At 36.7% G+C, this 27,690-nt stretch overlaps 1 protein-coding gene across 1 annotated transcript; it reads right to left on the bottom strand.

Moving 5' to 3' along the window:
* Positions 1-69: 69 nt before the first annotated feature.
* LOC131088563 (transmembrane 9 superfamily member 2-like) lies at positions 70-27,690 on the bottom strand. The gene is made up of 17 exons (XM_058032715.1): positions 27,472-27,690; positions 27,045-27,112; positions 25,696-25,789; positions 23,976-24,103; positions 23,620-23,749; positions 22,535-22,662; positions 21,227-21,338; positions 19,046-19,125; positions 18,024-18,132; positions 14,711-14,843; positions 13,598-13,717; positions 13,363-13,420; positions 10,339-10,498; positions 9,545-9,696; positions 8,486-8,597; positions 7,900-8,071; positions 70-705 (listed from the first exon to the last, which is right to left on the bottom strand). Exons 1-17 carry the CDS (start codon positions 27,586-27,588, stop codon positions 638-640), a joined length of 1,941 nt encoding a protein of 646 aa, XP_057888698.1. The 5' UTR covers positions 27,589-27,690; the 3' UTR covers positions 70-637.

Below are 27,690 nucleotides of genomic sequence, written 5' to 3'. Positions count from 1 at the left end.
CTGTTCCAAGTAATATGATCTGTCCAAGTAGCGAAGACCTAATCAACAAGAAAGGAAAACATCAGCTGGAGTTGTGCAGTTTTATTTGAACAAAAACCAGTGTCGATATTTTTAATAAAGTCTACATTACACTAAATGCATGTACATTTGTAAGAAGATAACCTATTTGTAAAGAAGGTGCAGGATAATATGTACAATCATAGTTTAGTTTAAAAAATTCACATTTTACATAGATTTACTTGACAGTCCTACGCTTTCATGGTATATAAATGGTAACCAAAAGAGGTAACAAAAAACCCCAAACTCCAGTCACAAGGAAATTCAGCTGGAGGACTGCATAATGCACTCAATTTTTCAAACAAACTGTTTCACGGAATTCTTATTCATCCTAAATCAATTTTGGATATAATTTTTGAACTACTATAATTAACATGTTCAATGAGTATATTGATGTAAACATTTTCGTTTATATCAAAATGGCAATGGTGCCATTTTCTTCAATAAAAATATGCATTTTTTGTTGTTGTCTGGTCTTCCACTTTTACAAATTAGAATAATTACACAGGATGTTCCTCAATACATGGTAAAAATTATCAAACAGCAAGGAGGATATGTTCAAAAGACACTTTGAAGCTTTTCAGTCCACCTTCACAACACTGTAAATCTTACTTACAAACCAGAAGCAGGCAAAAAATCCAATAGTCCCTGAAACAAGAAAGTAATAATGGTTAGTTTATCTTCCAGCCTGCCCTGACAGAGAAATTTAACATGTACTTCCCAGCAGGACAGAATATAACACTGTAATCCAGCTAACTACCCAGAAAAACAATACCTCTTAAATTTAACAACACACATTCATCCTCAAGCTAGGTTATTGATTTAGATCAAAGATGACTTTTTTAGGGTCCAGGCTGCTTCACATACATTTAAGCCACTGATGACCGTGTTGCCACCACTATGAGCAGGGACACAAGCACCCATTCAGAAACTGACTTTTATAAACATGCCAAGCCAGCCCCTGCCTGATTTTTTTAGGTCTACAATACTTCACTGTCACCTATGAATTATGACACACAACTAGGCCTTGAAAAAATTCACCTGTCCCAGTTTTATATTCATTGTGCTCTATTTATACTTGAGAATTGAAATTTCTTCTTCTGTGTATCCTGTTACTTCCTTTTAGCAAAGGAATGCTCTGAGTGCTACAGCAGCTGGAAGTAAGCAGCAAGTGAAAGCAGCAATGACAAACCAAAACACTGAATGAGATTAGTATATAACAATTTTCTATTTATAAATTGATTAACAAATTTGTCCATCACATTTACTTTTAAATTACTTTAAGAACTTCATATGCAAGGGGACAGAGTCCAAATTAATTCAGTCTTCAGCCTCTAAAGGAAGCAACACACTACTTGTCAGACTTTTACTAGTTGTAAACTGCCACAGAGATGTTAACCCTTAACAGACAACAAAAGGGAATATCTCAATTGCACTGAGTTCCCTCTCAAAAACACAGCTATGTGCCAGCCCTGGGACAGCCCTTCCCAGCTCCACAGCAGGCATTCACAAGATCATGCATTCAGCTCCCTCCAGTTTTATATTATCCTTTTCTGTCTGTACAGCCCATGTTTAATATCCAATCTCTTTCACTATTGTGACTGACTTAATAACTAGAAGATTCTTTATGAAGCATTCGGGTTTTTTATGAGTTACATTTCTATCTTTCAAACTATAGCTTCACATTTCCCAAGCAAACAACCCATCTCGGGATGCTTATTATCTGTATGCCAATTCTTACATTCCTCATGCTACCATGTATTTTTTCAGTTAAAGGCTTTTCGACAGACTATTATTATATGCCACAGATTACCCTTTCCTTCGAAGTTTGCAGTTGTTGTTCTCTGAAACGGTAGGAGACAGCAGATTTATGGCCATTGATAGATGAGACAGCAACCACACAAAGAATGCAATTCCTTTGTAGGCTTGACATGACTAAGTCTTAGCAGTTCACGGTCATATCCCACTCCTTCCTACTGTCCCAAATATTCTAATACCAGCATTGTTACTCTAAACCTTTGTCTCACAGTTTTGTTCTAATAATGGTTCTCTGTCTCTGCTTCCTGGTTGTTTTTATAAAATAGCTCTCTCCAAGCCTTTTATGGCTTTGAAAGCAGTTTCTTCCAAATGTTTAACACATTAGATACCTTAGAAATTTATCTGCTGCTCTAGAACAAAAATGTACAACTATCCCAAGAATGACAGCTACTGTGGATTTCTGAGCATGCCACAACTTAATATGGGAACACACTCTAAATCCACATATTTTCCTCCAATCCTTGTTAGTCTGAATCTTTATAATACATCAGTTTTCTATAAAACATTGCCTCAGTCATAACAGAACTTGAAGACTTCACACTGTGAATAAGCATTTTATCTATAAACAGATTTACACAAGTTCCAGTAACATTGATTTTCAACTCCCCCTCCTAAAAAAGTCTGTTTAGCAGATCAAAGACCAAGTACATCCTGCTCATTTTTCAAACTTTATCAAAAATTTTGCCAATGTACTGGAAGCAGAGTAAGACACTTTGTAAGTGGTAATGTTTGTCAGATATCAGATTTGAATCATAAATTCAGGAGAGAAAGGCAACACTCATCACCAAGACACAGACTTAGGTAGTCAGAACCTTCTCTGGTGAGCCAGATTCCTTCTGTCGCTACCTCTACATCAATAATTGGGGCTAACCAGCACTGTAATTTCTTCTTCCCTCCCATGAACGAATATATCCTACAAACTCCAGATGTGGATAGCTCTAAGGACCAGAAATATCAAAACCAGAACTAAAGACCCCATTATCTGTCAAAGGTACCTCTCCTAAAGAGCCACTTGATGCTTTAAGATCAGTTTAAAGGTAGTGGCACAAACTAGGTTGAAAACTGGTTATCAACTAGGTTAGAAATCCAACTGCAGATTTAGGAATGCAAATGAATCACACCAAATCAACTAGGTGGTTTTAGTGCCTTTTTTTTTTTCCTTTTTTTTAAAATAACATGGGCCAAACAGATCAGAAGCTTCTAAAGGCTCAGGTCAGCAGAGTTGTGTTAACACTGCAACCAGTATTACTGGACAGAAAGTAATACAAGGTAAGAGAACATTACTTGTAAGGTTCTCCTGAACAGTAGCTTTACCTACATGATTGCTTATATTAGTGCAAAAAAAAAAAAAAAAGCTCAATTTTTGCCTCTATTTTTAAGAACATGAACCACAGCACAGCACCTGGTTCCACTGAAATTCAGTGTTTTCCCCCTCAGCCCTTGGGACACTTGTGATTCCATGAACACTATAAGCCCCAAAAAAGGTAAAGCAGTAAAAATGTTTCTGATTTCCTACATAGCAGTAAATATCCCATTCAAAGGGATCTGCAAATGAGTAGCAACAGGGGAAAAAATACTTCTGAACTAGTGTGGCTTGTTTGAAAATTCTAGCCAGAATGTTTTCCACATTTTCTGCATTTTAACCCATTTCACAAATTTGCCACTTGTTCCAGATTTGAGCACTTCACACTGGATCTTTAGGCTGGTGCTGACAAAACCACAGGTTTTCAGATTCTCCTTTTAACTACTTTGTCTAAAGCCAATCTTAAAACACAGACAACTGCACATCTGTTTCCAAAATCTGTACCTCTACTCAATAGAATTGCTATTATTAGTGGCACTAGTTAAAATCCAACCTTGCTATATCACATTGCACACTTGAAATTTATTTTCTTGAAGAGCATAGGTAGCACTTCAATCTTGACCAGTTTTCTAAGCTCATCTTGCACCAAAATGAAAATCATCCCTTATTAAAATGAGCCTCTCATTAGAACAGGAGAAGTATTTAGGTAAGGATTAGATAAGACCATACCAGGATGTTGCTTTTATTTGCCTCTTTCAAAACACATTCAAACTGAAACCCAAGTTTTGAAGCACTATCAACAAGAAGCACAGCTCAGGCTTTTCTCAAGACATGAATGAACACAACATGACAGAGAACAGATACCTAAAAGCGTTTTTGGAAAAGCTGTTAAAAAAAATTATAACACTAAGTACTTAAAAAAAACACCAAAAATCCACAACACAAAAAAAACTCAAAGCAGCAAACAAACTAAAACTACAAACAAATCAGTAAAATGCCCCGCTAGCTGCAAGAGTTGAGACCATTACATTTATTTTCTGATTAGTCTGAACTCCTACACATTTTAAGATTTTTTACATCTTTCACATGCACATCTCTGTCAAATGACCCAGCACCAAGCCTAACACCAATTCCTCCAATGAGCCTTTCTAATCAGTTTGTTTGGTTTAATCCAATATAACAAATTAGTTGGCTAGTCTTTACCCAATCCTAACCATTCACCAACTTAAACTGCATGAAAAAACACCTGAATGGTCTGCATTGAAGAACTCACTGTTGTGGAATAGATCCTTATTTTTCCCCTAAGCAGATGACCTGCATATTTTAAGATTCTACCTTTTAAAATAATCCCTACTATCCTAGGAAAGTGATGCCATCCCAGTGTACAGCAGCATGTCATTTACCATTCTAGGAAGGTACAGGTAAAGGATCTTTTGCAGGAGCCGTTTACAACTCACAAATCCAGATATGAAGATGACTCAAGACACTTCTTCAGCCAAGAAGCAAGATATGTCCAAAAATCCCTTTATATGTAGTGGGGAGACACTGACACCTTCATTGTTTTTTGATGATCTTGTCCTCTGCTTTATATTCTGTTGAATAGTCTGGTCTGTAATATATGTACTACCACTTTCTGGTACACAGAAACAAGATGCTATACACAAAGCCAGCATCTAACTGAGTAAGGGACAGTTATTAGTAAACCAGGTTAAATTCAAAATTAAAAACAAGGATTATTGCAAAGAAAAATGTCAAAATCCATTAAGCAGACTCTACTCATCTCTTCTAGCTTTATTGTTTAATGAAGAAAGAAGAATTCAAAGCACGAGCAGATTATAAGAAAGCAAACAGAAAAGCACTCTGCACTTGGCTGATACTTCTCATGTACCTTAAAAGCTCTCTGTATCATACTGGTTTCAATCACCGCACAGTGGTGGGTGCTTCAGAATCTCAGATTCTAAACACAATCTACCCAGAAGATCAAAACTCGATTTTGAAAATGGCATTAACTCACAAGTGAAAATGATGTTCAAAAATAGAGGTCACTGTAAAGAAACATGCTTTGACTATGTTCAGGATTTTTTTGCCTCCACAAAAAAAATACATGTAATAATGTAGCTACCTCCATCCAACCACACTTGGTATTTCTTCAAAGATTAGCTGCACTTTGTACATTAAAATTAAATTGTCTGGTTTAGGTGTGCACATCAACAGATTTCACTGGTCAGATTATATTACTGTCAGTCTTGGTATACAAGCATTCAGCTCCTATTTACTTATTCATTATGATCCCTTTTGAAATGCCCTGGGTAACGCAATGCGCTGCCCCTTGCATTTCTGTCAGAGTTGCTGAGACCTAGTAGGCAAGAATAGAGAAAACCAAGATACCTGGCACTAACTTAAGTGGAACAGATCAAGGTCCCATTTTTGGAAGGCTATTAATGCAAGGCATGTGTAACATTACATTAGCAAACTCCTTCACCTCCAGGAACTGTGAAAAACTGAACCCTTATTTTCTAAAGCTATGCCTGCTAAGGATTATTTTACAAAACAAAGCAAAGTTAGGTGTCTATTGTTTGTGCCGTTTGTCTAGAACAGTTTACACTTCAGGCCCAAAATCTATCACCCAACTAAATATGGAAAAGAAAGTTATCACAGCATTTTACATTAGCAAGGATTTATTACGTACTCTGTGCATCTGTTGTACTAATCAACCTTCTAGTGACTAGCTATTCTATTAAATGTAAAAAAAAAAAAAAAAAAAGGAGGGCCATGTAGTACCTTTCCTCATGAGCTACAAAAACAGCACAGGGAGAACCATTGTGGGGATTTTTTTCAAAAGAAAAAGACGACACTGCAAAAATAACTGCAGCACAGTTTATTATTGTACTTCAGGGGTCTCACTGGCCTTCATATCAAGAACTCCAGGATGAGCATATCTGAAGCTTTGAATACCATTTTGGCAGCTGGCATGACAACTTCAATTATCATTTTATATATGAAAGGGACATTTTTAATTCTACCAATTTGCATATTATAAGTGATATTGAAATTGGCAGGATAGCAACTAACCTATGCTAAAACTGAGACACATATTAACATATTGCTTTAGCATAAAAGTAATTAAAACATTTTAGACTATCATTTGGGGGGGTTTTAAAAGATAGATAGGTAGATAGATATTATAGAAGACATCTGGAGCTTGTCTGTTTCACTACAATTTAAGCATAGGTTAAACTGGTAATACGCAAACTTCCAAGTTTGCTTTCTAATAATTAAAAACCAGAAAAATTAAATCCTCCTAGTTTTTTTTCCCTGCTTCTTTTTAGAACTTTTATTGTTCTTCTTAGAAGAGAGATATTTCTAAAGAACAAAAACCAGCAATAAGTGACAGCTACTGTTATTTAATATCATTTCTACAGCATAACTGCTTTTTTCAAACACATACAGGAATTTTCTTCAGGGTTTTATGAAGAGTGGGGTTTTTTGCCTTGTGCCAACCAGTACTAGGAAAATTAAATACATAAGGATGAAAGGCATCCTTCTCCTCGTTACACTGACAAACTTGAAGTATGACGTTAAGACTTACCTTCATTACCTATTTCAGCCACTCTTTTTCAACTGCAATTAACTCAAAGATGCATTTCACAAAGTGAACACAACATAATCACAGCAGCTTTCAACAAACAGGCAGAAGAAGTTAAAAAGCAACAATATAAACTACCATGCCATCTGCAGAGAAATCCTCTATTACAAATCTTTGGAGTGACTGTCATGGCTGTTTTTATCAGCAGCCCATCATATGCGAAGAAGCATTTTCTCTAGTTCTGTCACTGCAGTATTTCATGAAGCCAAGCAGTGACACCTAAAAGATCTGACTTCATGTGTTAAATCTACATCTACAACAGCAGCAGTATGATGAACACCAAGGTAAAACACTCATGGCTATTTTTCAAGGCCAGTACCCTTCAAAGAGCTTCTTATTTCACTAACACATAGTATATTTGGCACAAATTTCTCATCAAATCAGCCTCAAAATTATTGTTTCAGTCAAGTGACTATGAACATTAAAATAATCCTCTGGAAGATACTTTGTTTGCATGAGTTACATCAGAAAAGTTGGACAACTAACACTGGAGAGCCATATTTCAAATTGGTTCATCCAGTTAAGGTACATTTCCATCATTATGAAGTGATTTAACGAGCAAGTAAGACAATTCTAACAGTACTAAAACTCTATCCTGTCAACATTCACTTCTTCCCCAGCACCAGCCTCCTTCACTTGCTGATAGTGAAAACTGAAAATATCTTTTATACTCCATAGGCAGAGAGAAATTATCTTTAACTACAGAACTTCTAGAACCAATTATGAAATCCAGAATCAAGTTAATACTCGATATTGATGAAATGAACAAAATACTTGATATTACATAAAATTATAATATTTGATAAAATTAACAAAAACAGGCCTTTGAAAATATAATGGCTTGATATTCAATAGAGGAAAATTAATTATACCATAAATAAATGTAATTTCAAGTTAGGAAGAAAATGTAAAAAAAATCTTACTATGCTGTGTGGTGTCACAAACCATGTAACTAACACTACCCAAAGAGTCATAAATTGTATTTAATATTTCATGTAATCTAAGTTTCACCTAATGTTTCTCATTTCAAAACCAGAGCCCTTTATATTAATTTTAGTTTGAAAATTGTACTTACCCGTGAAAAGGAAAAAAATCAAGACCATGATCATTGTGTAACCAAAGTATAAAATGGTGCTGGCAGTTCCCGTTATCTGGAGTTTGGAGAAGAAGTAATGGACTGCATAGATAAAGAGATAAACTGCTGTAAAACTGCTGGTCAAGAACGACCTCCACCACCAGTGATAGTCCTGAAAGAAACAATAAACCGCTTGCTGAGAATCACCATGTAGGAAATGGAGTATAGATAAGAGGGTGAAAAAGTAACATTGTCTTATGAACACATTTAATTCTGTAAAATTTAGCTCAGTAAAATTCCAACATGGCATGTAGATATTTTCTTTTTTCAAAGTCAGCCATATTGCTTCCACTACAAAGATGAAACTACTCTAAGATCAAAGCAGTTTGTTCTGCTTATCTGTTGCCAGCAGATTATTTTGAAGCAGAAGGCACATTCCAGAAAACTGGCTAAGACAGGCCTGCCAAGACTTACAACGCAATCAGTTCATAGTGTCCAGCATTTCACAGCGTATGTGAATACCTCACCTGTATTTCTCACATCTTCCAGTTACAAGTCATATCTACATCAGAACTGCAACTATTACCTCTGCACACAGGTGGAAGTAGCACAGCAAAACTGTAGCCTCTGAACATGTAATTAGAAGAATTATAAAAACTAGGAACAGGAATCCAAACATATAATACATCTGATGAGACCTAAAATTAAAAACAAATAAAAACATGAGTCTCATTTTTGGTTGTAGTTCTGAGTTAATTCACCGTGTCACATTACCAGATTCTGAGTCAACTTTATTGAGTGAAGGTGACAATTACTGCAGTACAGAATTTGACAGAGGGAGTATTAGTTGCATATTCCCTCCATGCTTCCCTTTCATAGGATAAACAGAAGCGAAAGTCCACAATATATCTGTTTGTCAGATGATTATATTTTTCAGCACAGTTACATTACACATTTTTTGAGGACTGATATAAAAAGTTAATCTAATGTATTTGCATTTAAGAACTGGTTTAGAAAACTGTTCTGTAAGATCTCTCAACCTATACAGATGACACCATAAAAACCTGGCACCTTCAGGATAATATTTCCCATTGAAGAACAATGTATTAGACATTTCACGTTTACATTGTGAAAGTAATGAAAGATTGCACTGGTTTAAATTTTCATGCACTGCTTGATTGGGTTTTACAAGATTCAAGAATGGAGTGGATTGGTCATGGGGAGTGGAGTTTGTTTTGCAGAACGTGGAATCCCAAGATCTTGACCTGATTCTGATCTACACAGTTGAAACTGTTAGATCACATTAGTTTCATAAGTTGTAATATAGTTACACAATTGATTAGGGTCTACCTAACCACAACAGCATGCAACCATATTTGTGCTGTACAGAGCCAGATGTAAAAGATAAAACAAGGCAATAGGGCTCTCATATAAAAATTTGAAGTTCTCCTTAAGAAGAATTAGTTTTGTTAATTCCAAGCACAGAAATAAATATAAAGGCTCCAGAACTTCCATAAAATTTGCAAAACTATAAAAAACTTTCAAAATTGGTTTATTCCTTATATTATGTGCTTTGGGATGTTCAAACTCACCATGTGTATTATCAAACCTGTATAAATAGAGGAAAAAAAAAAGTGATACTCACCAAATGCTATTCAGAATGAAAAAAAGTTGAATAAAAATACAGCCAAAAGGCAAGATACCACCCATAATGATACCAGGCAGTGGCTTTGTGAAAAATGACTGCTCTGGGATTTGGCGAGGAATCTGGTTTGTACGCACTGGATGCTCAATAGGCTGCAGAAAAAAATAACAGAAATAAAAGATTAATTATTACATCATAAATAAGATTACTTTGCCCTAGTATTAACATATAAAGATTTATAAACATAACTATATTTTCATTCATAAGCCACCATACATTATCAAACAAAAGAACCTACAAACTTGATATCCATTACTAGGAAAAAGCACATGTGCTTTAGACATTCCAACTATGGGCCAGTAATCAAAGCAGAACACAAAATAAATCTGTTCAGTCCTTAACTAAAAACAAAATAAAATTTTAAAAAATCCAATAACATCTCTTTTTTCTTAGCTCTCTGGCATTACCTCAAACTAGTGAAGTACAAAACTGAACCCTCTCTGAAGTACTACTTCAAAACTCAGCAATACTATTACTATTGCTGAAGCACAAATAGCAAGTAAGAGCTCCAAGACCATAATTAATACCTGATTCTAGTGAATGGACAGAAAAAACCAGTTTGGTATGACATTACAAATACACACTCTGTTTCAATATCAAGACAGTAAAATATCCTTTTACAATCATGGGATCACAGATGGTTCGATCCAACCAGATCCTGTCTAGAACTCTTGCTTCAATGGCTCAATTACAGAGGACAGGTGTATTTCAAATTTGTATTCAAAGGACCGTACCTTCTCTTTGAAGCCAAAATAGGCACCAACAAAGGTTAGTGGGACTGAAATTCCAAACCACATAGCAAGGATAGCAACTAAAGTGCCAAAAGGGATGGCAGCTGAGGAGCCTTTCACCCACAGAATGAGATTCATAATGAAGAAATCAGCAAAGACAATCCTGAAAAATAAGATCAGAAAATATATTACAATATTTAAGAAAGAATAAATATCACTTAGTATTACAAAATGTAAATTAGTTCAAATAAATGTAGCTTCTTTCAATTTTCCAATTTCCCAACAGTCCTAATTTCTTTCGCCACTGGTGCAGGTAAAGTAAAAATGCCTCCACCACCCAATGCTTGTAATATATGTACCTATGGTAAAGCCATTATTTAAATAAAGACTCTGTACATAACACCAAAAAGTAACAGATATATGTCATTGAAAACAACTATACAAAGAATGGAAAAATACAGAATAAATGTAAAAACTCCTTATTCGGGCCTTCTTTCCTATTAAAACCATAAATATTTTTTTTATTTATGTCCCTTATAAATAGTAAATTCCTTCTGAATAAATACAGTGATAGCAAAATCTCCTATTTAGGAAGCCCCATGGACTCTCCCAACAGGGACTCTAATGTGCTGCTGCAGTTTGTGTCACAAGGGGAAGGGGGGATTAAAGAGGGCTCTGCTCTACAACAGAAATATTTGTATAAGCACGGAGTTACACATACTGAGTAGCCCGTGCTTCTGGAGAATTTAAATAAAGACTGCATCAGTCATGATTTGCCTCCAGACCTGCTTTTCCCTCCCCCCTTAAACACATCTGCCTCATTTTCTAAATTTCCTGGACAAAAGCTAGAAACAACTCAGAGACAAGAATCAAGGTGTTGCTGAATCAAGGTGAGATGAAGATTTCAAATATCCCATTCTGAAAACAAAGCAGAATGTTCATTCTGCAAAGGAACTCCATATAAAAAAAGCTTGTGCTAACTGTCGTTATTTCTGGATTCAAATACACACCACAGAAAATTCAGCCTCAGAAAGGGTCCTGTAAAGTGCACCACTGTCTGGGTTTTGTTAAAAAAAAGTGTTCCTGAGACAGAATTTAAGCTGCCCCAAAGTGAACATGCACCCTGTATTTAATGTAAAAAGGAAGGAGTAAGGATTAGAGCAATAGACAGGCTCCTTTTTTTCATAGGAGAGTCCTGACATTTGCCAAAACTGCTTGGGGGAACAGACTTGTTGAATAAGCACATCCAAGCGACCCCTGGTGTAAGCATCTTGTTGAACAAAAAAAGAAAATCAAATAATTTTAAAAGTCTTTCTGATCTTTATCATCTACCCAGGCTCATAACATAGACCTCACTTACCCCCTCCACAATTATTAAAAATACTGCAAATATGAACTCCCATCAGTCTACTGAGATTAAAAAGGCCTTGGGCTGTTTATGATATTATGCAAATTCACTGAACTAGCACAGTGTAATCAGGGCATCTGTTTATATTCTGTCAGCCTCAGTCATTTTACTTCCTCTGTGAAACATAATTTATTTGGGAGTTTAACTGACTAGCACAGTATTCTTTCCATTGATACATATTTTCTTCTTTCTCGTGATAACACTTAAATGAGAGCAGGGAGACTGAAGCACATTCTGTTAAGAAGTAAGATTTGTCACAGAAATACTAGACTTGATTGTTAACTTGTTTAATTTGATGAAATTCTGCTTTACTTGAAGCCAAGTCATGTTTTATTCATAATGAGTCTTTGGGGGAAAGAAATACCCCAAGAAACTTATAATCTTTTCTTCCACTTTTGCCAAAAATACTTGCCAAGGGATGACTTCATGTACTCAAAGGTGCAACCAAGAAACATGGAAGACTTGCAGAAGAAATGAATTTCTGCTCCCTCTCCCCACTAATTCTCAAAAAAGATCATAAGAGCTATGAGAAAACAAAAGGTTGAAGTGCTATTGCTCTTCCCAAGCAGGACAGTGTTGCCCACATTATACAGTATGATACACACTACAGCCACATCCCAAACTGGACACCACCTACATTCATGCAACGTAATATATACATATTATAATATTAGCATTCTACAAATATTAAAATGGATCCTATATGTGTGGTGCTAAAGTAACTTTGCTATAAAGATATAGTTTTTATTTCTGTTGTTAATTAAGCTTAGACACAGTAGTGAAATAGCTGATATAAGTATGCTTGTGTTAAAATGCCTGCTTGGATGGGATAACATCCAATGAACACAGGATGAGGACACCTACTACAGATATGCCAACTATCAGCACTCATAGTCTGAAGAAAGCACAGACCAAGGCCCAAGCTGGAAGTGATAAAGAGAAGGAGCCAAAACCAGAGCCCAGAAATACACATGCTCTAAAAAGGTGGAGGGGCCATGTAAAATAGTTCCTGTAATATGTAAACTAGTTTGAGGAAAACTTTACTATGCATAATTGTTTATGAATATGTAACAAGCTGAAAGTAGAAATGATACATAAAGGGTGTTTTCAAAAATAGCAGGTGTGCCAAGACACATCTAGCCATAATATCTTTGCTTTATTGTCTTTGTCTCCTATTGTCATCTATTAAACCCTAAATTTTTACAGGAGAGTGAACCATGTTCTTCACATGTAAGAAGACTATAACCAGAACCACCCAGTATTGCAGTACCAAACTGGAATTACCCCAGCACTGGGCCCAGTGTTCTGGTGCAGTGATTCCCAAAGGCTGTGACACAACCTTGCAAGAGAGTTGCCCCATTCCTCCTACCCCCACACCTGACAACAAAACAAGAAGCCAAGAAGCTGTGTTCCAGCTGTACCAGGCTCCAGCTCCCCAGAGTTCACTTTTCTTTATAGTCACAGATAGGCAATGCACAAAAGGAACAGCAGCTTGGGAGTACCATACACAAAGTCACACAGACAAGCATCATAACAATTGGCTTTTCCCCAATTCCTTCCTACTTCTGATTTGTTTATAGTTAAGAATAAAAGAAAGAATGAGGGGAAACAATACTAACCCAGGGCACAGCAGAGCTGTAAGCAAGACATTGGTCTTCCACTTCTCACCTCTGAATGCTGAAGAGAAAAAGTAAAAACAATTTCAATGTCAAGACTTTTTCCAACTGTTTGGCAGAATGGCAGCACAAAGCAGATACACTGTCTGAGACACCAGCTCCAATCGGAGGTATATACTCAGCCCAGCAATTCTGAATTTAACACTTTGTGTCACATTAAATAAACGCATGTACTTACTCTTGTACATTCTAGCAGACACATAACCAGCTGGAGTTCCAAGTAAGACCCACAATACAACTGCACAGGTCATCAGAGCACCACGGTTGGCAGGAGAAAGGAAACCAAGGCAAGCTAGGACTAAAGAAACAAAAAAATTTAGTTATTTGTGGACACATCTCAAAACATCACTGTAACACAGATCACTGTGAAGGTTTATCCCTTTCACTACCACATATTTAAATGAAGGCTGAGTGTCTAAGCTCTTGTACAACCTCATCACATAAACATACCCCTAATGGTACTGTTTTGTTCAAAAGCATTATTTTCACCACCTCTCTTAAGTAGAAAACTTCTCATAGCCAAAATGCTGAAAAATAAAATGCCACCATCCATCAAAAGCATTTTCTCTTGCCACCAATTTCTTTCTATATTACTAAACTGATTGTGCAGGAAACTATCATTGCTAAGCAGGACACAGAGTTGTGATCAACAATGACAGACAAGCCTATTAAGAAAATTCTAGTAATCTTGCAGTATCATGCAATAAATCGAAAAAAGCAGCTCCCCTATGAAAGACCAAAATCTGAGTTAAACCTGGAGAACAAAATTTGAAAGATTCTTCTTTTGTACTAAGTATCAGTGTACTTTCCAATTCTACTGTACAGTAAAAAAAGGAATGCTCATAAATTTTACAGATAACGAATAATAAAATAGCACCTTGTAACAGGTTACAAAATCCTATGCATATACAGCTATTTATGGTAGGCTATCATTATCTCAGCATTGTGTCAGTAATATTTCACTGGTGTGCACTCTTGCTCATATTTCTGTATGGCTGCAGCCTCATGTCAAATATATTGGACAGAAAGGGTTCCTGGAACAAAGAAACTTGTAAGAAGGAAGTTTGATTTCTGAATTCATGAAGAATCAGCATTAGCCCAGATATCACAAAGTTTTAAATGCTTACAACAGCCTCACTAAAGCTATCTAATTGCTGTTATGAAATTGCCTTAATATTTTATGTTACTAAAGGAAGAACTCTATTTCCAAAAGAAGGCTTCTATATAATAATATTGCATATTTCTTACTACTATTACACTACATACACATCACCTTAATGAAGTTACTTACATAAAGTAATAAATGTCATAATGAAAATTTGGGTTCCTTGGCCCAAAAAGACAGACAGTAACATTCCCTTCCTTGGAGGTCTAAACACATCTCCATGAACCAGCTTCCAGCCAAATTCCTCTTGGGCATCTTCCTGTATAAAATCAACAATGTCTTTAGCAGCAATACATAATGCAGTAGTGAATTAACACAAACAAGATGCAAAATAAGTATTTAAATTTTGATTAACTTCCAGTTAAGATCCAAAGGCAGACTAATTGCATCTAATTAATCACTCATTGATTTTATAACCCCCTAATGGTTCAGTGAAAAAGGCAAGATTTATGAAGAAAATTCTCATCTCCTAAAGCAAGAAAAAGCAAATGTAATTAGTCAAACCAGAGAAAATCATTCTAGATTCAAACTAAAACAAAGCATTTAGTTTAGTTTTAACTTCAATCTAGTTCATGTATTTATTTTTTCTCTTTTGATTTCAAATTCCATTGGTCTCAATGACAATACTGAAAAAGAATGAAACTGTCTCTGTACCCCAGAGGAAGTTTGCACCCTGGAATCATGAGGGACAAGTACAAACACTCTGGCCCACTGCCAGATGTGAATGGATGAAAGGACGGAATCGGTAGGGGGAAGCCTCAGTCCAGTGGCTCTAAGGAACCACTGCTGAAGAACAAAACTTGTCAATAAAGTCACTCAAAACAGACACCTCCCCTCACAAAAAACAACCAAACAACAAAACTAACGCACACAACCACAGATAATCAACCCCACAAGAAGACCCTCTACCCCTCATAAGGTACCTGTACCTGTGACTAAAAGCTACAGGTTCCATTCAGTGTAATACTGAGTTCAGTTCAAAGGTCTGCTTATCACTAGAGTTAAAGCTTGCCAAAAAACAGGGGAAGAAAGAAAGCAGATCACACTAGTGAATGACATACAGATGATGTAACTTTTCTTTTTCTGGAAGACTGTCTTTGCTTTCCCCACACTGATACCTCTGCTTGCTAGAAATTACTCTCAGAAGGCTGATATATGAATACAAAAATTGAAAACTATTAAACACAAGATAACACTGATTAAAATACAAAACCACAGCCTATACCTGATAGAAAATTATACCAGATATCCAGGTATAATTCCACACATCAGTGTTCTTTCAGCAAAGAAAGATTCGTTTGGTCAAAGAAGCATAAATACAAAACTGAAGTCTCAACTCGAACTAATTGTGATAATAACAAGAAAATTGTTGAGGTAAGGCAAAATAAAGGCGTTTCCCAGGTAGTTGTATGCAAGGAATGGAAGAGTTGCAAAGGTTACCACCTGAAGCAAATCTCTGTTTCCAAAATGGTAAACACTAAGCAGGAATAAACGTTTAGTACTTCACTTCCTCGTAGAACACAGAATATGTTTACAGATTTGAAATGACTCGTACAGAATCCTTGTCAACAACTCATCTGGGAAATGCACTCAAAATATACCTTCTGGTTCTAATGTGAACTTTAAAACAAATAGCTACATGGTAATTATCTTCATTTAAGAAATAAAGGGAAACCAAGTATGGCAGATTGAGACTCTTGATTTATCCTATATAAGCCTATGCACCACAGTTTGTCTCAAAGCTTTGTTTTTTAATTAAGTTATTTTATTACTGGCTAACTAGCTAAGAGTCAGAGTATTTTTCAGACATCTATTCAAAAAATTCAGCAGCATTTCATACTGCTAACCTTACAACATAATGATAAGAACTATACAGCCAAACCAAGTAGTAAGCTATATTTTAGAGTTTCAAACAATATTAGAGCAAAATTACTCTAAACTTTTCAAAGGTGCTGTAATCCTCATCTTACCCATTAATTTATCTTAGCATTCAAAACATTCTAACAAAGATTCAAGTCCTCTACATTCAAGTAGTCATTACAAAGATTTTAGGAAAAAAAAAACCAAAAAACCAAACAAACAGAAAAACCACTTTACCTCTCACTGGTGAAAACATACTGACATGAGTTCTCTTCAGTTCAGGAATCCTCTCTTAGTCATAAGACCCTAAAAGTAATCTAATGATTTCTGAACACTTCATTAATTAATGTCTCACTAAATCCACATCACACTAAAATCCAGCTGGCATCAGCTGAAACATTAAATGCACATTCTAAGACCACAGTCACTGGCTGGTGCATCGATCTCTTCTGAAGTACAATCACCAGTATCCCCTAAATGTGAGATACTACTTTGCTTCTCCGCATCTTCTTCAGCCAACGTCCTCTTTTGCACAATTATTTCACACCTTTTTAAATAAGCTCCTTGAGCTGCAACACATTTTTAAGTCTCTCACACCTGGCAAGAAAATAAAAACTGTGGCTTTCTGAAAGTCGCACCTATCCCTGATGGTACTTATAAAAACTAATCAAGTTTCTGCAAGTCTTGCTCTTTATCACATTAAGAACGATCAACTAATAAAGACAACACAGTATAAAATATTGAACACAATTTAATTGAGAGATCAAATAGAAGCCTCACAAAAACTATCAGTTAAAGGATGTGAGAAAAATCATCATACTTTAAATCACTGTCTGGATTTACATCAACAAAAGATATTCAATATTAAAACCACAAAGAAGAACAGAAGTATCTTCACACAGAATTCAGTCAATATGAAACATTTTTGTGCATTTTGAAGTATTTCTTTAACCAGATGGAGAGCAACAAAAGTGAAAATTCAAACCTTTGTTGCATCTGACATTACTCCTCATCTCTGAGTTGCAGATACCACTTTTACCAATGAGAAAAATGCTGAGTAAAAATTACTCTCAGTCTACCGGTCAAGTCTTTCCAACTCTTTCCAAGTTATATTCACTTCCACTATGGAAACCTGCAGCTTTCCCATTTTAAGGAGTACATATCTCAAAAAAACTCACAAAAGGTTCAGTCGGATAGCAATTTAAACAAACTAGACTCAGTTTAAAACAGTGATTACCATGAGAATTATATTTACAAATAAAATTAAATATCATTTATGCACATACCAAGTAGCTCTAACACAGCCACAGGTCAGAAGTTGTGTTGCCCATGAACTGCAATATTATGATCTCCTAACTAAACAAAGTAATTCCACCACAGTTTCCAGCCACAGGTAACATCAATTTGTATCAGCCTATGTTAATCAGAGTATCTCCAATAATTTTTAATCCCCAGAGATATTAACATGTATCAAACTCATCATAATGATACATCTCTCTAGACTGTACTCAAAACTAAGAGACAGACATCACTATGGACAGAAAAATGTGCTCATGTAAAAGCTGTAAATTTTACTCACAGAAGAGTCGATCTGGTTGTATCTTGCAATATCTTTATGAAGAGTCCTCAGAATGATCATAGCCACCATGCCAGATAAGAACAGAACAATTACGAGGGAATTCATTATACTGCAGATAAAGAAAATGTCAAACTTTGAATCCAGTTATTCACGTTTCAGGAGATTTATCAGTTCATACTACATGTACAGCTCAGATCTGAGGAAAAGCCTTAGCTATTCAGACTTTTCAGTATTTTCCCATTAGGAGAAGGGGAAAATAAAGGTACATTACTTAAAAGTCTCTGACTTCTTAGGAGACAGAAGTGAGTAAAACAGTATTTCATGATACCTTGCTAATTCTGAACACATTTACATATTGTTTTTCTTTATTTTCTTCCTTATATAGCTAAGAAGTAATTTCCCTGATGAAACAACTACAGTTCTTAATGCAGACTGTCAAACAGGTTTTGTATCTATTAACCAATGAAACTGATTTTGTGCCATTTAATATTTTGTAGAGAACAATTTATTTGGATTAGCCTTTTCAAGATTTACATTGCAAAACATTAACACTTCAACACAAATTATATACTTACTTAGTATAATTCCCATGCTATGGAGGGAAATAAAATAAGCAAGAGCTTTTCACATACATCTTTTACCCATAAAAAAAGATGTTTTCACTGTAAGCAGCTGCTGAGTACAAAACATGCAGTATATATATGTACCTCTCATTTGGCAGTCAAAGCCAGACAGTAACAGAAAGAACACTGCAGAGCTGCGACGAGTCAAAACTTCTCCAGAATGGAGATGATAAAGTAAAAAAATGTAAGCTGTTTTCCTTTTGGATACTGTTGAGGCATTCCTTTCACAAAATGCAGTAATACAATTGCTCCCAAGAGATGAAAACTTAATTCACATATGAAAGTAAAAACTTTTCTTGACTGAAAACCTACAGACATTGTTCTATCTCCCTAGAAGTACAACTAAGAAATCTTTGTGCTCCCCTGCAAGGTTACTCACTGAATAAATGCAAATCTTACCTAAACCACTGGATGTTTGTATGTGGCATGGACTCCAAAATGTAGTCCCACCTGGAAGCCCACTTAATATTATTCTTTTCCTATAAGGAAATGAAACAGTAATTAATAGAAGTAAGTACAAGTTTGTTGAAGTCTCAAGAGGAAATAAGCATACCACATCTCTTCCCAAACCTTCCAGTCAGCATTCACTTCTAAGCTTGGTATCAACTTTGGATGTAATTCATCTCTAGAGACTCTAAAAGAGTGAATTTTCATTGAAATCTCCTATCATCATCTTCTACCTTTAAATTAGGCTTCACTAAGCCTGATCTTTCCATGATTTGGGATGTAGCTGCCTGCAGATCCCAACAGCTGAAAAACCATTATGACATCACTACAAGATTTTCCCAGCATAGCACAATGATCTTGAAATTTCAACTTTGTCAAATGTACTCCAGAGAAAAATTCCAAGGGAAGCTAGAAATATGTTCTTCTAATCACTTTTAATGGATTTAGCACAGGCTTCTTCACTCTCTGCCATAGTGTTGGCTGATACAGACTATTTTCCAGTCTGATTCCTGGCACACAACTTTCATTTCCAGATATTCCTTTGATGGCCTCCATGTCTACAACTGAGGACTCTGACTCACAGGCCTTGTTGTCCCCATTTATTTATTTTTATTTGTTCTCTTTGGATGAACCCATATGTTGTCCCGCTACCAAATTCTATCTCCTGACTGGCACGAAGTTCCGCTGAATTTCTTCATTTACGCACAAGGTGCTAAGTTTGCACAGCTAAGTACCAAACCGCTCTCATACTTTTATTTTTGTACACTTGTGTACTAAACATTAGAGCCATGATGATGCATACTTTTCACACAGTGCTAAATACCTTGTCCATGTCAGTTAATTAAAGCAGACCCCATAACTTTTTCATCAGAAGTACATTAAAAAGGACCACAAAACAGTTATATATTTATGCTTTATGTAGTCAGGCTTACTTAAATGGATGCTTTCCTATTTAAAATGCTTCTCACTGATAAACACTCCACTTTCAAGTTATTTTTTAACTACTAATAAAAAGTAAAACACAGAAGGTATTATTTCAAACCAAGGCTTATGGATGACAGAGACAATAAGCAGTTTGGAAGTGCCACCTGCTGGAAGTATCCAAACCCACTGGATGTGAGCCTTACCTGCTGCATGTCAGGGAGAGAGTGTGGGTACCCAAACAACTCACCCATTGTGTAACCAAAGCTCATACTGAAGTTCTGAATCACAATTTACCTCAAGATTTAAACACAAATGTTAATGAAAGAAGGCTCATTCATGTAGGAAAATCAGAGTTGAAAGAGGATTGAGTGTCTCAAGGGAAAAGTAACAGGCTACCGAGCCTTGCACCTCAAGGTCACTGGTTCAAATCAAATTCAATTTGGCAGGATGAAAGCTGTTGCCATACCACAGCTGCTTCACTGTCTGTACAAAACAAGCTTGTGGTCTCAAGCCAAACCCTTTAAGACTGGGGTGTTACATCAGAAAAACAACCACGCTTTCAGGACTGAAACAGAGGTACCAAGATTTGAAGTACCTTGAATCAAATTATAGTCACACCTACATGAGGCTCACTTCCATGCTGGGATAAAGACCCGTTTGCCAGAAAGAAACCTCCTTCTAACTCATTACAGGCTGAATAAAGCATTAGTGTATTAGTAAACATTAGAGTATTAATTGTAAAAAATAAATTATCACCTACTCAAGAAAAAGCCAGTGAAAAAAATAAACACCACACAAAATGAGACAAACCCTGCAACTTCATGAGATAAAACTTTACAATCAACATTTAACAAACAAAATGTCCCCAAATATAAACTGTTCTTTAACATAAGACTCTCAGCAGCTTGACTGAAATCTGAAAGCAGCATTTACCTCAAGGAAGACAACTCTTCCAGTTATACAATCTGCTAATTTTCTATTAGAAATAAAACACAGGGGGGAAAAAAAAACTTCATTTATATTTTCATAGTGTCACTTAAGTTACAAGAACAAAAAACCTGTTAAGATTTTCAGAAAAATACTTCACAAGACCATCCTTACAGAATTTACACTGCTGTAATCCACTTACAGCTATTAGAAAGTTATCCAATTGCTCTGATTTCATTCTTTTGTGGAATCACACATTCATGTAACACATTTAATACTTACTTCAAATGTCACAGAGTAGGTGTAAACCAAATTCAGTTTATTGGTGAATTCTCCAGGAATCTCCATAGGTGGGCCTTCACAGCTTAAGTTGTTCTCATCTGTATGCTTGTAGCTAACAGGGAAAAGAAGTTAAATAAATTTTTTAAAAACTTCAATTTTCTTTAAAAAAAATAAAGCATTGTGTTCCAACTACAAATATTCCCCATAAGGAGAGCTTCAAGGTTGAAGCAAAGCACCTGGTCAGAGAATGACAAAATTAAGGTTATGTGCAACCTAACTGCCCCCTCGTGGTCTGCACTGCCAGGGAAAAGGGAAATTCTCATTTTTCAGCCATTCAGGATGCTACTGATAAAGCACTTATGAAAAAATGAGTAAGACTGGTAGAATCTTCCGGGCACTCATGGAAGGAATAAATATAAAATACTTGTATAACAAGTATAATTCACTAAAAAAACACTGTACGTTCGCAAGAGAAAAACCAAGTACAATCAAGTCATGTTGTACCAAGCATGTCTGTATGACTTCAGAAACTGTGGTAGTGTAATTTATTAACTTACTTAACCTGTACAGAAAAGAGAGAAACGTTTAGCTATAAAAAAACTACCTAGTTTGAAATTTTATAACTGGGCTGCAATTTTCAAATACAGATAAATATGAACTGTGTATGAACAGATTGACCAGAGGCCAAAGTAGTTGCTCCAGCGTTCTTCTGACCTCTGAGTTGCTGCACCTCCACTCTGGACAACACGAAAACTAAGCAGCTACTGTTTGAGAAAATCAGTTAGTCTTCTTAGGAAATTAGTTGTTGTCATTCAGTTCTGAATCGCAGTGTTAACATGGTATTTCAACTATGCCTGTGTAACAAATTTACACAGGAAAAAGTACACCTGTACATTCATCCAAAGTACATTTAGGAGACAGGTAACAGATCTGGCATGGGAAACTTACTCAGTGAAAGGGTGTTTCTCAGTGTATCTGAAAACATACACACCCAGATACAAGTCAACCAAAACATAAAAAAGGCTCTGTTGTTTGGGTCAGGTTCTAAAAGTCTGCATAAGTAGCTTTTCCATCACAAGGGACTTCGGGAAACACTTCAAAACAAAGTTAAATGACATTTACAGTTGTGGAATTGTCCTTGTAAACAGCTCCAGACATAAACCAGCACACCGAAAGCTTTACCAGAAGTCAGAATAACAAGTTACTCAGAATTTCTTAACTCCAATAACATCTCCAAGGAACTGTTCTCTCTGGAACTGCTGTTAGGACTCCAGAGTACCAGAACCTGATGCTTTAATGCACAATTACCTTTGTGGTCTCAGTCTTGCCATCACCAGTCTTGCACCAGGCCAGTTTTCATCCTTCCCGCTGTGGTACATGATTGTTATGTCAACGTGGTTGAAGAGGTAGAAAGTGTTCTTCTTGTTAAACTCTGACTACAAAACATGATCAGGAGACTGAGCAACTTCTCCAACAGGAGAGGGCGCAAGAAGTCAAGAACTTTATCATGAGACTGGTGTTGCATGAAGGAGTTACAAAGGCAAACACTTCAACATTAATATACCTGTATAAAAGATCACTTTCAACCGTCTGGGGAGCCTGAGGAGTAACTGAGTTGGAAGGTCACTGTAGACAGAGTAAACCGAACGTGCATGATAAATGCAACACTTCAAAGAAGCATCAGACCTGCTGCATACAAATTAACTGACTGCAGTGCACAAAAGCAGCAGGTCAAGTGGTAGAGCAGAGTCATGGGAAGCTCTCTCCTCACCAAGAGGAGTGCTGTCCCTCATCCAGGAGGGATAAAATTATCACTACTATCTGTAATTGTACTAGTTCACAATGGATCTCCCAGGATGACTGACACATTTCCAGCTGTCAACATAATTTTCTCCGTCACAGCTGTGTTTATAAACCTTCAGCGACCTGGGAAAACCCTGACACATTTAACTTGTAAACTGTGCTAGACATGATTTTTGCAACTTTTACACAGAGCTCATTTCTAGGACTTCACTAGAAAGCCTCTATCTGATACTGATAAAAGAACATCTTGCATGTGAACATGACAGACAAAAAGTAAATAGGTACTAGGATGGATACACATTAAATTTCAGAATAAAATCTCAAATTTTTTAAGGCTTTTAAACACTGACACCATTCTTTTATAGCTTTATTAAACATATATTGGTCAAAGACCTCTAAGAACATTTTATTTGGAAAACTGTATCAGTGAGTCACTGCACACACAAGCAGCACTCAGCTCTGTCAGTGCCCACAGTCTGAACATTAAGCATGTTTACAAACACATCTGTTCTTTCTCAGGAAAACAAAGCTTGAAAGTAAAACCACAAATGAAACCACCCTATACTAACAAAGAAAGTTCCACCACTTACATTTATAACACAAGCATCTTTAACTCTACCATCTGGAGTAACAAAACATCCTATTGGAAATCCTGGATTACAGTATTTTTGTCCATCTTCCACATCATAACACCACGTTACAGGCATGTTATCGATAATCCTAGACAGAAATCATCAAAGAACACGTCCTCAGAAAGGGGTGCACCTCACTTCACAGTGACATTTCACATTCATGTAATGCACACACTTTTCAGTAACGCCTACAAGATGCACAGTAGAGACAATTATCACACAGACAATTATCACACAGAAGGAAGAAAGCAACAACTTAAAACATAGGTAACAAATGTCCAAAACCAGAAAATAAACCATATGTCTTGGCTTACCAGTGATGCTGATAATTCAATTGCATTCCTTTCTTCAAAAAAGCCAGTTTGCTTTTATCAGCAGTGTTTCCTGGGTCATATGATCTTGTACAAACCTTCTTGCAAGTTTCTTGCTTTTTAAAAGTGAACTGTTAAAAAAAGCACACACAAAAAAGTCACTTCAATTTTCCTTGAAAGATCTTTTAGCATTCTGGGTTTTTTTCAGATAAATTAGGGAAGTGTTTTCTTAAATTACTTTAGCTCCTTACTGTAAGTTTCTGAAGGATAAACCCTGAGGACTGAAAATTGAAAATTAGTAGAAAAGGTATTGCTTTTTCTTTTACCAGTTTATTTTGATAATTTCATCGTGGGCTAAAACAGACTTTCACTACACCATTCTTGAACGTTTCATGTTAACTTTAGCTGGCTTTCTCCATGACAACCAAGTTAGATAAGGCTGCCAAAAACATAAGTTGCACAATATCCAAGCTTCAAGCATAGACATCACCTAACACAAACACACCCAAATTTGCATCTCCAACTTCTAACCCGGTTAGTATTTTTCTGTTAGTGAGCTTAAAGCATGACTGAAAATTTTAACATTATAAAGGCCCAAATGCTAACCAGGAACAGCACTTCTTAATTACTGCTGTGTACAGCCATTTCAAACAGCTGCTATAACACCTAATCTATTCACTATATATCCAGTCTAAATGACCCATCATGCTACATATTTAAAAGCTTCTTGATACCACCAGTCATAAGACTTAAAATTACATTAGCTCAGACAATCAAGGAGATTTCTAAAAGCAGTTCATGTAAGGGAGAGGGCATCACCTACTTAACAGACTAATGAAAAGATGTGATCAGGTCCCTTAAGACTGTGTGGCAGCAGACTCAGAAACTGCTGCCTCTTTTTCTCACAGGGATTTGGATTATCTAGCAATCGTCACACACACACATAGCACAGTCTTCAGCTTCACTGGCAAATCCAAGTCTGGAAACTGTATTTGAACACCATACAGCTCTCAAACACTAAGAGCCACTGTCTGACCACAGCTCCTCCGCTGCTAATAACTGTCCCAAGTTGACGGCACAGCTTTTTAGATATGCTACATTTGGTCATTGCTAATGCAGGGCATGATACAGAAAAATACCACATACCCAACCCACAAAATATTTCCATACATTTATTTTACAGAAGGTTTCAAGTGATATGCATCAACACTGAAAAATCTGGTATCTGACAGCAGATGATAAGTATATACAAGCAGAGAAAAGCCCCAAGAGAGCCATAACCTAATTTCCCCTTCCTACTCTGGAAGTTGCCCAATACTACAACCAAGTATACAAAAAAGTTTCTGAACTACCACTTTATAGTCTCCAATGTTACATTTAATAAATCAATTATTTCACATCATCTAGCACATCTTACATCCAGCTATTAAATAACTACCTAAGATATAGTTTCTGGACTTCTCTACCATAGAGCAACAGGCAAGAAGGGTGATCACTAGCTCAGTTTCCTAACTGTAATTAACCAACTTAAGATGCCTTTGGGTTGGGAGGAGTTTTATTGGGTTTTATTACACAAACACCATAGTGTTATATTTGTTATATTAAAATATATAAACAAAAATAATCACCCAGTCATCAAATCTTCAGCTATATCTATGGATTACAGCCATCAGAACAACAGCTATCAAATTTAAACAGGATCAACTTCAAGGGATAAAATAACCTTATATGGAGACGATGCTATTCTCTCCCCAAACAGCACTTGTCCAAGATTTTCTGATGGTCTTTTCTCTTCCTTATCTTGACAGAAGTCAAAACTGGAAAAAAGTAGCAAAGGTTCCCTTTTACTTTGAATTGACATATAAATGTAAATACCAGCCTAAAACAAATTCTTAAATTACATCCTTAGTAGTTTTCATGATTTTTAACAGTTTAGCCACTGGTAGTTAAAAATCTGAGAGCCTTTGCAAAGAAAGGTAAAATCTATTTTAATATCAGTTTCAACCTATACATATTCCAGCACATCTTTAACAAAATGCACAATGGTTAATTCACCCACCCTTTTCAAATGGCAATTTAAAGAAACAATAGAATGTTTCATTTTGGGGGAAAAAAGGCACTGTGCTACAGATTTTTCTCATGCAGAAAGTTTCTGAAAAACTACACTCCTTTCTTAAAGGAATATTTACAAATAGCATTTAACACAAAACGCATTTCAAAGAAGGAAAGTGTTTTTAGTCTTACAGTGCCACACCGCCAAACAGCATTCACCAATTCTTTTCAGCTATATACAGCTTGAAACTGCTGAATATGGGAGAATGTAACCCTTCTGGCTTTGCATTAAAAAACCCCAACATAACAACAAACAAACCCATCTTTGGAACATAAGTACTTTTCCTCAATCAATGGTCCTAATTCACTGGCTTCCATAAAGTTTAAAGGAAATAGAGATGGGGGATTTCTTAGCTAGTCTTTCATCTCACTTCTACTGCTGCACTGCCCAGGGAAAGAACTAAAATACCTGCAAGTTTTCTTTTCTGTGCCCAGCAGCAAGACTGCAAATCATATTGTTTATCATCGCTTTGTAGGCCTATAAATATCTGCAAAAGCAGGTAGAAGTTTTCATATAAAAGAATCAAAATTAAAAAAAATCAAAACCAACAAACCAAGAATTAGCTACAGAGCTTTGGCAAAAAAAAAGAGGAAAGTTAACAGTGACTGGTCTCTGAGTTTCTTTCAATTATCAGGGGGAAAAAAGGAACTCAAAGCACCTTATGTCATAGATTTGCCTAGCAGAAAGAACTTTCAAATATGTCAAACAGCGAACACTAAATCTTGTACTCAGCTCAAAAAATGCACCCATAAGAAACTCTGCAGCCTTTTTTAAACAATAACTTCGGACAGTCAGGTGGCACAGGTGTGGCCTTCATCCTTCTCACCCTCTTGTACTTAATTCCTGCCACTGAGCACCGGATTCACTCTTTCATCCCTACAGCCACAATACTGACACCCTTACAGTAACAGAAAATCGTCTTTCCAAACACTTCTGGAAAAGTATTGGGATGTACTTACGCATCATATTCGTATGGCAGAACTGATTCAACAGAGTCCAGCCGATTCACGAAGAGCTCAATGAGTGACTGAAACAGGAAAGGAGAAAAAGCATGAAAATACGGACTTTCAGAAACAAACGTGTGGCCGGTATGAAACGCGAGGCTAACCAGCAAATGCTGCTACCCCATGACGGAGTTACCCTTGGCTGCTGACAGGCCCCGGCCACGCCAGGAAGAAGGAGCTAAGGGTCCTCGCAGCGCTGGGCTGTAAAGTTCAGAGGGAAAAGGGAATGCCTGTCTTCCCGGTGCAGAGGCTGCCGCCCGCGGGGCCACACCTATGAGCAGCGGGATTGGGAATACCCCGCGGAGTCCCCTCGCCGTGGGAGCCCCGCGTGGGGCACAGCGAGGGGATGGCCCACGTCGGGCCCTCCCGTGCGGGCTCTCACCTTGCAGCTCTCGGTCTGCTCGCTCTCCTCACAGAAGCTGACAGGCGCCAAGCCAGGCAGGTAGAAGGCGGCGCCGAGAGGCGCCACCAGCAAGAGTGCGGCAACCAGCAGCCTCATCTTGCAGCCTGGATGGGCAAAGGCACCATGAGGCGCAGCTGCAGCCCCGACCGCCCCGGGCAGCGCCTTGCGAAGGCAGCCCCAGCCCAGTCGGAGGCGGTG

The sequence above is a fragment of the Melospiza georgiana genome, chromosome 12, assembly GCF_028018845.1.
Source record: "Melospiza georgiana isolate bMelGeo1 chromosome 12, bMelGeo1.pri, whole genome shotgun sequence".
In the NCBI taxonomy this organism is placed as follows: Eukaryota; Metazoa; Chordata; class Aves; order Passeriformes; family Passerellidae; genus Melospiza; species Melospiza georgiana.
The sequence above is the reverse complement of the archived record's forward strand: the minus strand, read 5'-3'. Positions and strand labels throughout refer to the sequence as shown.

Coding starts and splice junctions, on each gene's coding strand:
- LOC131088563 (XM_058032715.1), bottom strand. CDS start 27,588: ATGAGGCTGCTGGTTGCCGCACTCTTGCTGGTGGCGCCTCTCGGCGCC. Junction 19,126..21,226: donor CCTACTCTGTGACATTTGAA/GTAAGTATTAAA, acceptor ATTTCCTTATAG/GAAAAGAATAATATTAAGTG. Junction 14,844..18,023: donor ACAACCAGATCGACTCTTCT/GTGAGTAAAATT, acceptor GATTTTATACAG/GAAGATGCCCAAGAGGAATT.